We start from the raw sequence: 13,955 nt of genomic DNA on the forward strand, positions 1-13,955 counted from the left end.
ATGTGTGGAAGATATCTGACGTTTGGTTCCTACTTCTAACAAGGCTTGTGAGCCAATAATATACAATGTTGGTATCACGTGATGTCTCTGTGTCGTCTGCGATCGAGTTGTCAGTTAGTGTGAAAAACAAACAAACGGATAAATGGCTGAGTTTGACAGTGGCGTCTCCATCAGGCTGCAGAATACTTGAATATTTACCATGGTAAGTTACGAAATGACTTTTTCTCTAGCATGAAAGATTCATTACTGGACATGGCTGTCTGAGTCACTCCACTCAACCGTAAAATATGCAGGTTGTGCAACGAACTGGCAACCATTTGTTGTGAAGGGAATGCAATGGAATGGTGGAGGGAGAATTTAGTTGCTTTTTAGTGGCTGAATGTTAACAATAGTACCTTTTAACATATGATTTCTGGTTATTGATGTTTACTCTGGCTGCCATTTGGAACAGACAATGTTCGGAAGAGGTTTATTGCAGGTTTAAAGCTTAAATTTTTTGGCATCACTGGGCAAAAATTCCATAATAATAATATAATAATAACCAGTTTCAGCATATTGTAATTCAAGTGTTCTGAGAGATAACTAGACTTCTGCATCTCCTCATGGCTGTTTTCAGGCTTTAAAAAATCTTTTCATTTCAGAGAGAGAGCGTTCCTATTGGCTGTGCTCCGGCTGGTGGGCGGTGCTTGGTATTTCCTGAACTTGATCTCAACATGGCAGCTGGGTCACAAACTTTCTTATTTTAAAGGCTAAACAGTACACTACAAGATGATCCTGAAAACATTTTAGGCGAGAAATAGGCATTCCTAGCTACTACATAACAACAGAATATTGATTCATATTTGATCAGCGCGCCTAGTTTGACCGTTTGATCAGTGTTGGCGAGTGATTGACAGCTGGCTCTCATAGACGGAAGCTGGACGGCAGACTCCAGATCAGCTCTGATCGGTTGTTTTCCTCCGGTCTGGGAAATCTTGCAGATTCCATTAGGAGAACCAGAGGACACAGAGGCACATGTTTTTTTTCAGATTACCTGTCTCATGCACTACTGTCAGGATATAGTGTCCGTTTAATAAAAATAACTTTTTTTTAGTTTATTGGCTCCAATTCTACCCTCTGCAGCTTTAAGAAAAAACAACTAACAACTTGTGCATACCCTTACAATATGAAACAAATATTCTACTAGTGGTACAGTAATGGGACTCTTTACTCTACTGTTCAGGAGATGCTGCAGACTGCACCTACACACAAACACAAACACACACACAGGTATGAGAGGACTGAAAGATTCCGGACTGCTCATTTGGTTTGGTAATGTCAGCTGCTGAGATAAGGCCTCCAGATTCCAGATGGGAACCAATCCAAATGGGAACACTCAAATATGCGTTCGCATTTAAAGACCGTCCTTCAAATGTCACCACGCTGTGATGAAATGCTACCGTAAAAGTTTGAAAACACACACATCAACCGCTGCATTTAACAGCAGCAGCCACTGTAGGACGGGCATTTGAAAGCCACAGTGGGACTGATCCCAGACTCAGTCGCATACAATATGTAGGCCACAGTTTTCGTAGGCCCCCCTCCTTATACATGCATAATGTTCACCAGGAAAATGAATAATGAGGAGTGTGCTGCTGCTGCTGCTGCTGTGTTGCCACACTCACTAGCAGGAAGCATTCAGTCATGATACACTTCCTGTCTCCTTAAGACAGAACAGGTCTGCCCCTCACTCTCACTGCAAAATGTGAAAAAATGCTCTAGAGGATTGACTGGGAATAACACCTTATCTGAGTTGTGAAGGGGGGAAAAAAACTGCAGAATCATTCTGACTCATTAACACGCCATTGTTCATCAGCTTTAATTGTATAGCACAGCAGTGCCAACAGCGTCAATTCTCAGTTTATTACCACACTAACAATAGAGGAGAGGATTCCCTGTTGAGCTGAATGACTCGTACATGTTGTCAGAGGAGGATTTTTAGAATAAGTGCTGTAAGAGTGTTGTAATGATATTTTAGGAATATTTAAAAATAAACGTGTTTGGTAAATTATTTATTTATTTATTATTGTCTCACATAAGTATTTTGGCTGTTAGAATTGTTGGTGCTTTGTCAAGACATTAAATCAATTTCATGGGAAACGGCACCATCTAGTGGTAGTAAAGTGATACTACATACTTCAAAACACAACACACAATTCTCTGGCCCAATCTTCAAGGATAAAATCTTTTGTGTTCACGTGGAACACACTGCCATTCAAAATGCTGGACCATAGTACTGTAAACAGAAAGTATGTTTCATATACAGTATGTCTGAGATTGTGAACTATATTCCTACTGTACCTATATACAGTACTTACAGTGTTGGCTAGGGAGAAGTGGTAGTGTTGATGAGGTGCGGTATACAGTACGTTTGTTCTGTATGATTAACACTTTGTACATCCGACTGTGTTTGTTTGGATGTATACAGTATTTTTGAAAAAAACGTAAACATGTTTTTGTTTATAATTGCGCATATATTTTATTATATTACGCAAAAATATTTTACAACATTACGTATTTTATTTTACAAGAGTAACATTGAACATGCAAAAGGCATAAGTCTCCTGATAACAAATTAATACTAGTGTTTTCCTTTCATAGTAGTGCTTTACATTGAGCACATCAGTGTTCGACTGGTTCTTAGAAAAGTCTATTCATATGATGGCGTGTCATTTGAACACAAAATACCATTTTAAGAAGACATTTCATTTTGCATATTTGTGGAGTTTTACCTTTTGCGTGTGTGTTTTTGGATTTGTGTGCAGAGTTCTGAGAGTATATGATTCAGAAAACGTGTTAAAACAATTTAGAAAAACTGTAAAAGTACAGAGTTTGGGCTTTCTGAACACAACATGAATGAATATTATAGGAGAGCTCATCACTTTCATCTGCTGTTCTTCTTTGAAAATATGCATATCAGCTAATTGATCCATTCAATTGCATGGAGCTGAATAAGCTAAATCAATACCAAATGTTTCCAAAGCTTCCTTAACGTTGTTCTCCAGTGATCGACATCAAGCTGGACAAACCGCAGGAGCCCCAGACTACCGAAGGCGGCTGTTCCTGTTAATACTCAGCACCGTCCTGGAAAAAAACCCACATCATTTACGCCACATGCTTGTTATGTTGCTTCCTATTGGTTAACCTGCAGTTGACTTTGCACGTTGAGAATCTGGCCTCCTCACCTGACTATTGGTCATTGGTTGGAACTAGCAATATGTGAATTTGGTTCTAAAGTAGTGTAGCCTACTTTGTTATTAATGAAACTGCCAAAAAGTCTTACAACTTGCAAAAAAAAAAAAAGATAGAAAAAGACAAAGATGTGATAAAAAGATCCCCAAGTTACATATGTGGATACGATTTTTTTAAGTAGAAAAGGAAGTTTCCCCAGTTTCTTTTTTGTATTTTTGTATATTCAGGGAAATCTCTCTCTGGAAGGATGTTTTTTTTAAAAGATGCAACAACTAAGCTCTGTGTTTGAGGGCTTGATAAGATCAGATGGCTTTAGACGTGTTTTTATGGATCCCACTCATGTTATAGGCAAAAATGGAGATCCTCCCCACATTATTAGCCAAATGTTAATCCCCCTTACCTAACCCTGAACATAGCCATTTTAGACTTTATACCTACACTTAATCATCTCAAGGCTTATTGCCTAAACAGAACCAGTTTTGATCTTAAAGGTTCTCTATACGATTTTCAGAGCATTAATATAGCTGCAAACAGTTATTTGCTATGTAAAGATATAGAGGATTAATGTCTACCTGAGCAGAGAAGGAAGTCACTCTCCCTCTGTGTGTGTTGTAATCCGAGCTTCTCCGTGCTTTGTTTACATAGCCGGGCTGGCTGTATGTGCATTTTAATGCATGTGAGTAGAGTTGAGTGATTTACGGTTTTGCTGGTCCGGTTCGGTGTACGAACTTACACCGGTTTGATTCAATGCCAACCGGTTAAACAGGTATTTGTCATTATGAAAAATTATGGAAAATTTTAAAGTAGCCAACATCGGCAACAGGTGCCGACGGCATCACGGCGCTAAATCCAGCTTGTATTGCATTAATAATAAGCAATATGACAATGTGATTAACATAATATTATGTTTGTTTTTAAACAGACTAATGGAGCCAGCAGTCCCCATAAAACTGGTTAACACTGTTAGCTCTGTCAGCACTGTTGCCATTTTTTCCACTGTTAGCGCTGTTAGCTGCTAGCCGCCAGCTCAGCCGTCTCCATGTTGAGAGCCATGTGGAGGCAATAGACATGCTTTTGAATTCCGTGTACAGAGGCAAAGTCCCTACCCTTCTGGTGGACCCAGTAGGACCTTATTTCGGATATTTTGGATGTACGGTAGTCAACGGAGAGAGACAAATATGTTTTGATCCTGTTTGAATTACGCCATGAATCACACATATGATGTTTGTCAATTTAAAACGTAATTTTGCAAGTCAAGAAAACCACAGTTTGTTGTGGGTTTGTCGTAGTATCATTTAGTTTTGTGTGAAACTGCTCAGTGAACTAAATCTCTCGTCTCGAACAATATACGTCACCAACACTAGCTTAGCTATGTTCCACGCACAAATTAAACGTTATCTTACCTGATGTATTTTATCCAGTGACTTTTATCAACCGGGAAGTGAAAGAAGGATCAGACCCGTTGCTGTTGTGAATACATCCCAGTACGAATTACACAGACATCGTAGCTTCAGAGAGAGACGTCACTTAACGCGACTTTTGGGTGTGTCGTCTTTCTAATTACGTATTTTCACAGTCTGATACTTCAATGGTTTTACAACAAACTGCGATTTTCTTGACTTGCAAAATTATATTTTAAATTGACAAACATCATATGATTCATGGTGCAATTCAGACTGGATCAAAACAAAATTTGTCTCTTGCCGTTGACAACCGTTCATATTTTTCTGAAATAAGGTCCTATAGTGGTCCACCGGACTCTCTATAGAGAACCTTTAAGCCTAACCCCAGCCTTCCGTTTTGGCGAGCCAATCATGGCACTGCTGCCCATAACCCCTGTGGGATCCATAACTTTGCTTTGAGGTCGTTACAGGAAGTGAACAGTAACATCTTGAGTATCTAATGCATGCCTAGTTTTTGAGCATAGGTACTGTCTACCAGTGTACACAAGTTTGAATATGTAAATGGTACCATTACACCAGTGACATAATGCACTCTGATAATGACTGTCTTTCTGTTGATGAAAACTGTTGAACTTGATTTGTATACTTGACTTCAGAATATCTCTTCGTCGTGCGTGCGTGTAAATGTGTGCTTTCTGTATAGGCAACGTTAGAATGCAGTTATATAGAGGGCCACTGCCAAGTCGCGTCATTCTCGCCACATCACGGCACCATTTAGGTCACCATTTGTTTGCAGCGTGTCATAGATTCCCCCCCCCCCACTCACAACAATATGACCGTTGCATCGTGTAATATTTTGGTAGTTGTGATTACGGTAGTCTGCACATTTGCTGTAGGTGAGCAGTGGAGAATCAAAGGCCTTGCCTTGTGTCACAGAGGAACGTAAAGACAAAGTTCCCCGTGTGGTGATGTGTAGACTTTAATGTCGGTTCTGTAATCGAAAACAGACCGCTAACATTGTAAACCAGTTCCATTCCTGACAGAAGACTAATTTGCACATGTAGACCTTTCAGGTTAATATGAAGTTCTGAGAAGCTTCATTGTAAATGTACAGTAACTTAACTCAAGACCCGTCTGATTGTCACGTGACGCATCCCCACTGAGATGAGGGTTTCTTTGCTGCTTGTGTTTAAACTGACTACTGACGTTATGCAATGTTGTTTAAATTTGGTCTTTTTTTCATTTTTAGAGCCAGGTATCATAACATACTGGTGGTGAGGTGGTGAAGTCAGCCAGTGTTGAGAACACTACTTTGATTTGACTCGTCTCTGAAGTGAAATCTTACTGCACTTTTTGAAGAACATGTTTTAGAATTAGAGTGACAATGTAAGTCTTAGAAACATGGTAAAAAAAAAAAATAATCTTTATCTCCAGAACGCGTGGAGTACTGTGTAAATGTTTATGAATTGTTCACACACATGTCCAAAAAAGGGGAGCACTCCTGTGAAAACTAGTGAACCTTTCTAACCCACATATAATGAGCCAAATAATAATAATACTAAGAGACAGAGTTGGATCAAATACCACAGGAGTTATTGACTGGAACACATTCTCTCGTGGGTTTGGGAATGACAAAGACAGGTTGCGTTTCAAGTTATAATCTGGAACTGAAAGAAAAAAGTAATGATGTATCGACCCTCTGTGTTGCTGCCTATTTATTATCTCCCAACAGGAATGTACTGCTCTCATTACCGACCACACAGCCTTGTAAGGAGAGCACTTTTTGAGAAATGACTCGATGGGTATTTATTTTTAAATGAGAACAAATGATTAATCAGTTGCTGTAGACTTTCCTCTGTATTTATTCCCCTTCCATATTAAAGTAGAGTCCCATTTAGAGGCCCATTTTAGCATTCCCTGGAAATGGACCAAGTAGTGCAACAAATGTCTTAACGTGTCGGGGGGTCTGCATTTGAGGATGGAGGCCTTCGTCATTCCCTGGGGGGGGGTGTATGTTCTGTCACAGCTCTGTGCAACGGACCTGATCAGTCCAGAGCTGACTCTCCATTCACACTGTACAGAGATCTAGCATGTCTCTCCAAATGATTAATAAAGATGTCTTATTACCAAAGTCGTGCACAATTCTTTCTTTCCCTGAAGTTTTCTTTATAGCTGTACACGTCTGGTACGGAGGACCACAAGTGCCACGGAAATAGTGATAAAGCATGTCATTAATTAATAACTAATTGTACAATAAAAATAGGCATTAATAAATTTGTTTATAAATTAACGTATTAATCTATGAATAAATAAACTAAATCGCAAAGTAATTTATTATTTGACATTTTAATGTCAAGTCAATTTTATTTGTATAGCCCAATATCACAACTCATGAATTTGTGTAATGGGCAATAAAAAGAGGAATTCTGAAAGCAATTTACAAATTAAATATTAATCAATAAATAGTGGACATTAAAAAAGGGATTTACAAAAACAATAAAATAGTCAATAAGTACATCATTTAAAATCACATGAATGAATTCATAAATAAATAATGGAATTTAAAAATCTATTTGAAATACAATTTAAAAGAGAAATAAATAACTGGATTCTCAAATTGAATTAAGAATACAGGCTTTAATCAGGCATTTAAAAGGGCAACTTCTTTGCCCATTTCCATTTCCCTGCTGCTTTTCCTTTTCGTATCAGCTTTTCGATTTGATTAGTCAAATTAGCTTCTCCATTTAGCCTTTCCATGACGCTTTGCGCTGGTAAAACAAGGTAAAACAATGCAAATTAGCCATGGATGGTGTGGTTGAAGGAGTACTTGAGGTCATCTGTTAGGAATGTGGTGGTACAGTACACCAGACAGGAAAGGCTGGGATCCACTGGTGGAGTTACCAATACATGAAGCAATAATTGTGTCAGTGTGAAGTATCTGTACATGTTGTGGCATGCATGGTTTCTAGTGTGATACAACAACATATCCCCAGTTTCCATCAGTGACAAGAGGTCATTCCTGTTATTGGAATTACATACTGTATAAACCCCTTTCCTGTTAGTAGACATGATGACGCATTTTGTGGTGGAGCGTAGGTGGAGGCGGAATAATTCTCTGAACACGTTCATTAACGCTGGCCAGCAAGTTTGGTGGCTTGTTTTTTTAAACAATGGCTGAAGAAAATATAAGTTTTTCTGAATATGTACAGTCATTTTCAGGGACCGCGAGTGTTAGTGTTAGAAAGAGTTTTACATTATCGATGAAGTGTTTCAGAGATGGAGAGAAAATGTTGCTGATAATTTAGTTTAGCTACAACTAACCACAGTCAAATGCTCACGGCTGCGGTTACAGTTAGCAGAAAGCTAGTCTGTTAGCAACATTTTCTCCCCATCTCTATAATACTTTAGTCTGTTTGCAACATTTTCTCTCTATCTCTCTTTAATAGTTTAGTCTGTTAGCAACATTTTCTCTCCATCTCTCTAATAGTTTAGTCTGTTAGCAACATTTTCTCTCCATCTCTCTTTAATAGTTTAGTCTGTTTGCAACATTTTCTCTCCGTCTCTCTAATAGTTTAGTCTATTAGCAACATTTTCTCTCTATCTCTCTTTAATAGTTTAGTTTATTAGCAACATTATCTCTCCGTCTCTCCGATTCGATTCTGGCACCCAACCACACAGCAAGATGATTTTCGATGTGTAACTTTAGCCCACTGCTCTGAGGTGATTCGTGTTTTTCATCCGGTCTTTCCTTTGTTTTGCCTCCAGCTGACACCGTGATGAAATCACTCTATTTCCCCATTCACAACATCTCTTACTAAAAGGCAGGAAAAGGGTGTTCAATATAGGCTCTATATACCTACACAAATATACTATGAACTGTGCTTATTGTACTGTACTGTGCTTTGACCTGTTAAAATCTATTATTGCTTGGTATTTGTTCCTCAGGGCTGGATTAACCTGTATGGCGGCCCCGGGGGCGAAAACAAGCTGTTGGCCCCAATTTGAGAAAAGGTACTTAGTCTAACTTTAAGGCCCTTATCAACAAATGGTGCGTTAGTGGTGAATATTATCATAACACATTTGCAATGAATCCAAAATAACTGTCACAAAGTGAACCTGCTAACTTTCCAAAGTTCCTAATCCAGTTTTATTGGCACTATATTAAAGTTCTGTCCTAGTTCAGTGCCAGATTGTGTCTGTATTACAAACACACATTATGGCACTGAGGGTATTTGGGTTTATTCCACTCAAAACACATTCAGTGGAACACACATACTCCAAAAGGAATGTACTATTGCTCTGTGGAATGGGCAGTACTGTACTGTGGAAACTGTCTTGCATCATGTTTGTTGCAAAGATCCCCCACTCAAATTCCTCCCATAAAATATGTTTATATGTTGTGACACCTGGTCTAATAACTGCCTCATGAGTCAGTCTGACAACACCAACTTAACTAAGTGCATTTACTCAAGCACTGTACTGAAGTACTATTTTGAGGTACTAAGTACTTTATGTGAGTATTTCTTTTTTTATGATGCGCTACATTTCAGAGGGAAACTGCACTTTTAGTCCCGTAGCTGAAGGTACTTTGCAGATTCATATTTTATACACAAGACACATGACAGTTACTGCATAAGAGTAGAGTACTTTTACTTTGAATACATTTTTCTGATAATACTTTTTTACTTGTGAGCTTTTGAATACAGGACTCTTATTTGTAATTGAGTATTTTTATATAGCAGTATTGCTACTTTTTACTTCAGTAAATGATAGAGTACTTCTTCCACCACTACCTGGGAATTGTTTCCTGTTCTGTCTCACCCTAAATCCCAGTGATCAACATTACCAAGACCGCACTGGGAGCCAGTTAAATGCATTGCGAAACTGAAACTGGTGCTGCGCCACTTTCACAATCCTGTGTTGTTTGTTGCTGACTGCAGCTGTGACAGCCAACACAGCTGATGCCAGTTCATTTACAACTTGGATGCAGCGCAGCGTTTGGCTTTATGGAGGAGATGATGTCACATTAATGGTACTGAGAGGAAAAATAACAGGACCCCATGTGTGTTTCACAGGCGTACAGTTGAGACAACCTGTTATGACTAGATGGCTACCAAACCAGTGTGACGACTAACGGATATTCTTGCGTCTCCAAACAGGCAAATAACAATGAGCTTAATATGACTGAGACGCCAGACACTAATACTTAACAGTGACCTTGGACTGAGATTTAATTCTCTTTTCATCTCCGAATGGAACGTGCTGTATATTTTTGAAATGCAACATAAGGTGACACAAAAGAATAAAGTCCATTTCCATGACAGTCCAGTATTCTAACATCTTCCAACGTGGAATACTCGCCAGATGCTCATTGAATGGAGTTTTTAATCCACTTTCATGGCTGGATGAGTCTTTTGTGACATGCCTTTGTTGTGTATCGAGCCCACAAAAGTAATATTGACATTATGCTATTCAGAAAATCTCCTACTGGCTTCACTTTTTTTTTTCCAGTCACTTAAATACTTAATGTGTCATAAATGATGTACGCGGTAAAGTAGAGAATTGTCATGTCTTTGCTTTGAGCTAATGGTTCTTTCATCTCCCAAAGACACATCAGCATTAATTAGTAAATAAACGACAGAGAAGTTCTTTCAAAAATAGTTTTATTAAATTCTTTGTCAACTAGCTATCATAAATTAAAAAAAAAAAAAAAAAAAAGATTCAATGTTCAGCAGTGGCTATGCTAAAGGGAGCGTCCTCAGGAGACCATCTGTTACGTGGGGGTCTCGGGGTGCGAGTCCCACTGGGACAGCTGAACCAAATCCCACAGCACCAGCTGGGAGAATTAAGCCTAGAATAAATAATGGGGAGACAGACAGAGGCACCTTTGGCTGAGGACAAAACAATGTCTTGACAGGAACACAAATGGATTCTTGGTCCTAACGGCTTCAACTTTCCCTCAAAAGGTTGAGTCTTCTAGTGGCGTCTACCATCCGCAAATAATATCCTGAGAGGAACTGTCACATCATCGTTGATCCGGCTCTTTTTTAAATAGTCTCTTCAGTTGGAAGCCTGCGCCAGGATTTCATTTCCCTTAAAAAAAAAAGCAAACAAAAAAATATTAGTTTTCAATAAATTTCTCAATTTCTCCATGTTGTTATAGCAATTTACCACAAAGTCAGGACTTACACGTTACTGCCGGGCACAATCCTCTCTTGGTGTTGTTTTGTCAAACTGAACTTTCTGAGGAAAGCAGGCAGTTTGAGCTTTGTCCTGGCAGACCTGGAGGAAGCACTGAAAAGTAAAAGTTCCGATGTTAGCCAGGATTTTACTCCCACAACAACATGTGGCACTTCAGAGCTGAGGTGCTAATGACAAACGTGCTGATTGACGCCGACGTGTGAATGGATAGGTATGGCTGGAATGTACTGGATTCAGGTTCCAGTTCTTTGAATGCAACACTGGTTTTTAAAGAGTCACTATTCTCAATTTCTTTTTTTTTATTATTTCTTTTTCGACATTTTTACTTCTAACGCACTTTAGAACAGCAGTGTTTGGAGAAAAAACTCTGAATATTGAAGCTAAAATCAAGGGAAACAAGAGGTCAAAGGTCACATAGTTGTCAGTAGTTGTAAATAGTGTTTAAAATGACAATAAATAAAGTACCTACAATTACAGCAAACCAGCATGAGTTTCTACTTATGTTAATGTCCATGTGTGTGTCTGTTTAAACCCACCATTCTGCTTGTAAAGAAGGTTGTTGCTTAGTCTCCATCCCCTCCTCCTCAGCTACTCGTTTCAGTCCATCTTCCTCCTCCTCCTCCTCCTCCTCCTCCTCTTCGGCATCCGCGTCCACGTCCTCTGGTATCTGGTCCCACAGCCTGCTGTTGACCCACAGAGCTTCCTGCAAACTGAGGCCACGTCCTATGCAGGTCACCCGACGACACAAAGGGCAGCCCACGGTGAGCAGCCCGTTGCTGGCCTGCGACATAGTGTCCAGGCACGGCTCGCAGAAGGTGTGTCTGCAGTGGAGCACCCGGGGGATCCTGTCCATCCGTGAGTAGGGCGAGAGGCAGACACTGCACTCACCGTCCTCGCACAGAACCATGGTCGAGCTGAGCTGGTGGACCACAGGCTTTGACAAGCTGACTGACAAGTGGATGATCGGGATCCCAATGAAAACCAGTCCACTATCTAGCAACTAACACTGGTGACAAGGGCTTGTTGGAGGAGATGGTTGCTGCAGGTCCCACGTTCCCAATTTGCTTCTCTCTGTTAAATAAAAATTAGTTTTTTCAAATGGTTATTGGATGTGCTTCTTGATAAAAAAATTATAAACCTTTTCACAGCAGCAATATTTGAAGATTAGATTTTTAGCAAAACTGAATTGAAAATATATCTTACTTAATTTAATATCAACAGATATCTCTCTGATTAATTTAATTTAATTTAATTTAATATAATTGAAGTCTTTTATGAGAGGTATCTGTGGAAATTAAATTAAGTACGATATATTTAATTAAGTAAATTAATTAAATATATCTTACTTAATTTAATTTCCACAGATATTTCTCTGATAAGACTTCAATTATATTGTTATTTAGGCCTAGAGGATAACAGTCAGATGTATATTATGAGTATAGTAAAGAGCTGACAATAAAGAAAAATTGGAGTTTAATAACACTGAAATTGATAACAAAAAACAGTATCCACTACTAAACATTATACTTGAAGAGGAAAAAAAGTTATAATTATAAAAATGTATGTCTGCAAAGTCTACTTACAGTGTCCGTGAAGCTGCTGTAATAATGTTATTCCCAGATCAGACTCAGTGCTCCAGCCTATTAGAGAGTATTGTCCCTGTGTGAGTGGACAGTGCAGCCACACTGCAGTGAATGGAGAGCCGGCTCGTCTGCCGCCTGTTAGGAGTGTCTGCTGTGTTTGTGGGGGCGGTAAAGAAACGTCTCTCTCTCTCTTCTCACGGCCCAAACCATCAGGACACAACAGCTGTGGAAGCAGAGCGGTGGAGGCGCTCTTTGTTCACTGGATGACGATGAGGAGGGCAGGTGGAGGAACGGGTGCAGGAAGTTGAGGGAGGGAGGGAGGGTGGTATACAGGCAGACATACAGTAATGAAGAACCTAGTTAGCTACTCCCCTGTTCAAAACGTAAGCCACGGCATTATAATATTGTATGAATAGATAAACAAACATATAATTCTCCAAAAAAGAGTGGGCTCGTCCGGGATTTGAACCCGGGACCTCTCGCACCCAAAGCGAGAATCATACCCCTAGACCAACGAGCCACATGCATAGAGGGCCGTTGGTCAATCTTTATATCCAACTGGCTAGTTGTTGGTTTTATGTTGTTATTTATGATATATGACTTCATTCTGAGTATTTCCTCTATTCTACTCCATCCTAAACTAAAAACTCATAACACCGTTGTGAAGAGATCCATGGTTGAACAGCTAACGTTAGGTTAGTTTATAAGGTTACCTGCTAGCTAAGGAGGGTAACTTAAATGCTTTTAAAACAACTAAATTCAATCTCTTGATTCAGTCACACTACAACCAACATGGTTGTGTGAAAACAACCCACCGCAACTGTGATTAGTTAGGAGGGCAGAAGGATGTTTTAAAATACCGCGAACGCTAATAGTCAACGTATCGCAGCTTCGCTTTAGCTCACACAGCTAACACTAGCTCACACTGTCACTAGCTACAGCGGTCTCTGCCAGTCTTCAAAAGGCTGGGCTCGTCCGGGATTTGAACCCGGGACCTCTCGCACCCGAAGCGAGAATCATACCCCTAGACCAACGAGCCACGTGTCCACGATGGGCGACAGCACACTATTTATACCATCAAGCTCGGCAGGATCACAAGGATAAAACGATTTATAATTAAATTGTTTTGCTTGCGTATACCGATGATTATGTGGATTACATATAGTTTCCCTAATTATTGCAGTCCCAGTACCACTTTGACTCCAGATTATGGAAATATGATTAATAACAGTGTGCAAAATGTAAAAAGGCTGTACTGCAGCATTTATTGCTCTAAAAGCTACACATTTGGATTAATATCCTAATGTGGTTGTATTACAACAGGTGCGCGTTACTAGATGTATTTTAGCCTTTACCTGGATGCAGAGACAGATTATAGGGTTTACAGCGTGCTGACGTCACAGATTGGAGGCGGGGCTACCACCTTACATCAGGACATACTAGTACCTGTATGTGTAGCTGTATATGTACCTGTATGTTGAGTGTAACGTAGTTCAGTTAACGATGTAAACACAAGCAGATAGACGCACTGAAACTA

General features: G+C 39.5%; 2 protein-coding genes and 2 non-coding genes across 9 annotated transcripts in view; 1 reads left to right on the forward strand and 3 right to left on the reverse strand.

The window, feature by feature from the left end:
- Positions 1-6,055, forward strand: part of rab6ba (RAB6B, member RAS oncogene family a) — a 74,873-nt gene extending 68,818 nt beyond the window's left edge. For all 6 annotated transcript variants that reach the window (XM_074636564.1, XM_074636565.1, XM_074636566.1 and 3 more), the window contains exon 8: positions 3,045-6,055. In XM_074636564.1, coding sequence (XP_074492665.1) covers positions 3,045-3,109 — 65 coding nt within the window. In that variant the 3' untranslated portion in view covers positions 3,110-6,055. The remainder of the gene's footprint in view (positions 1-3,044) is intronic.
- Positions 6,056-10,278: 4,223 nt separating this feature from the next.
- On the reverse strand, positions 10,279-12,735 carry LOC141768632 (uncharacterized). The gene is made up of 4 exons (XM_074637022.1): positions 12,419-12,735; positions 11,372-11,906; positions 10,824-10,928; positions 10,279-10,727 (listed from the first exon to the last, which is right to left on the reverse strand). Exons 2-4 carry the CDS (start codon positions 11,740-11,742, stop codon positions 10,682-10,684), a joined length of 522 nt encoding a protein of 173 aa, XP_074493123.1. The 5' UTR covers positions 11,743-11,906; positions 12,419-12,735; the 3' UTR covers positions 10,279-10,681.
- Positions 12,736-12,866: 131 nt separating this feature from the next.
- On the reverse strand, positions 12,867-12,938 carry trnap-ugg (transfer RNA proline (anticodon UGG)). Its single transcript has one exon. It is a non-coding gene; the product is annotated as a tRNA-Pro (tRNA).
- A 447-nt stretch (positions 12,939-13,385) lies between these two features.
- Positions 13,386-13,457, reverse strand: trnap-cgg (transfer RNA proline (anticodon CGG)). The gene has a single exon. It is a non-coding gene; the product is annotated as a tRNA-Pro (tRNA).
- Positions 13,458-13,955: the final 498 nt, after the last annotated feature.

This window comes from Sebastes fasciatus, chromosome 5 (assembly GCF_043250625.1).
Source record: "Sebastes fasciatus isolate fSebFas1 chromosome 5, fSebFas1.pri, whole genome shotgun sequence".
NCBI lineage: Eukaryota > Metazoa > Chordata > Actinopteri > Perciformes > Sebastidae > Sebastes > Sebastes fasciatus.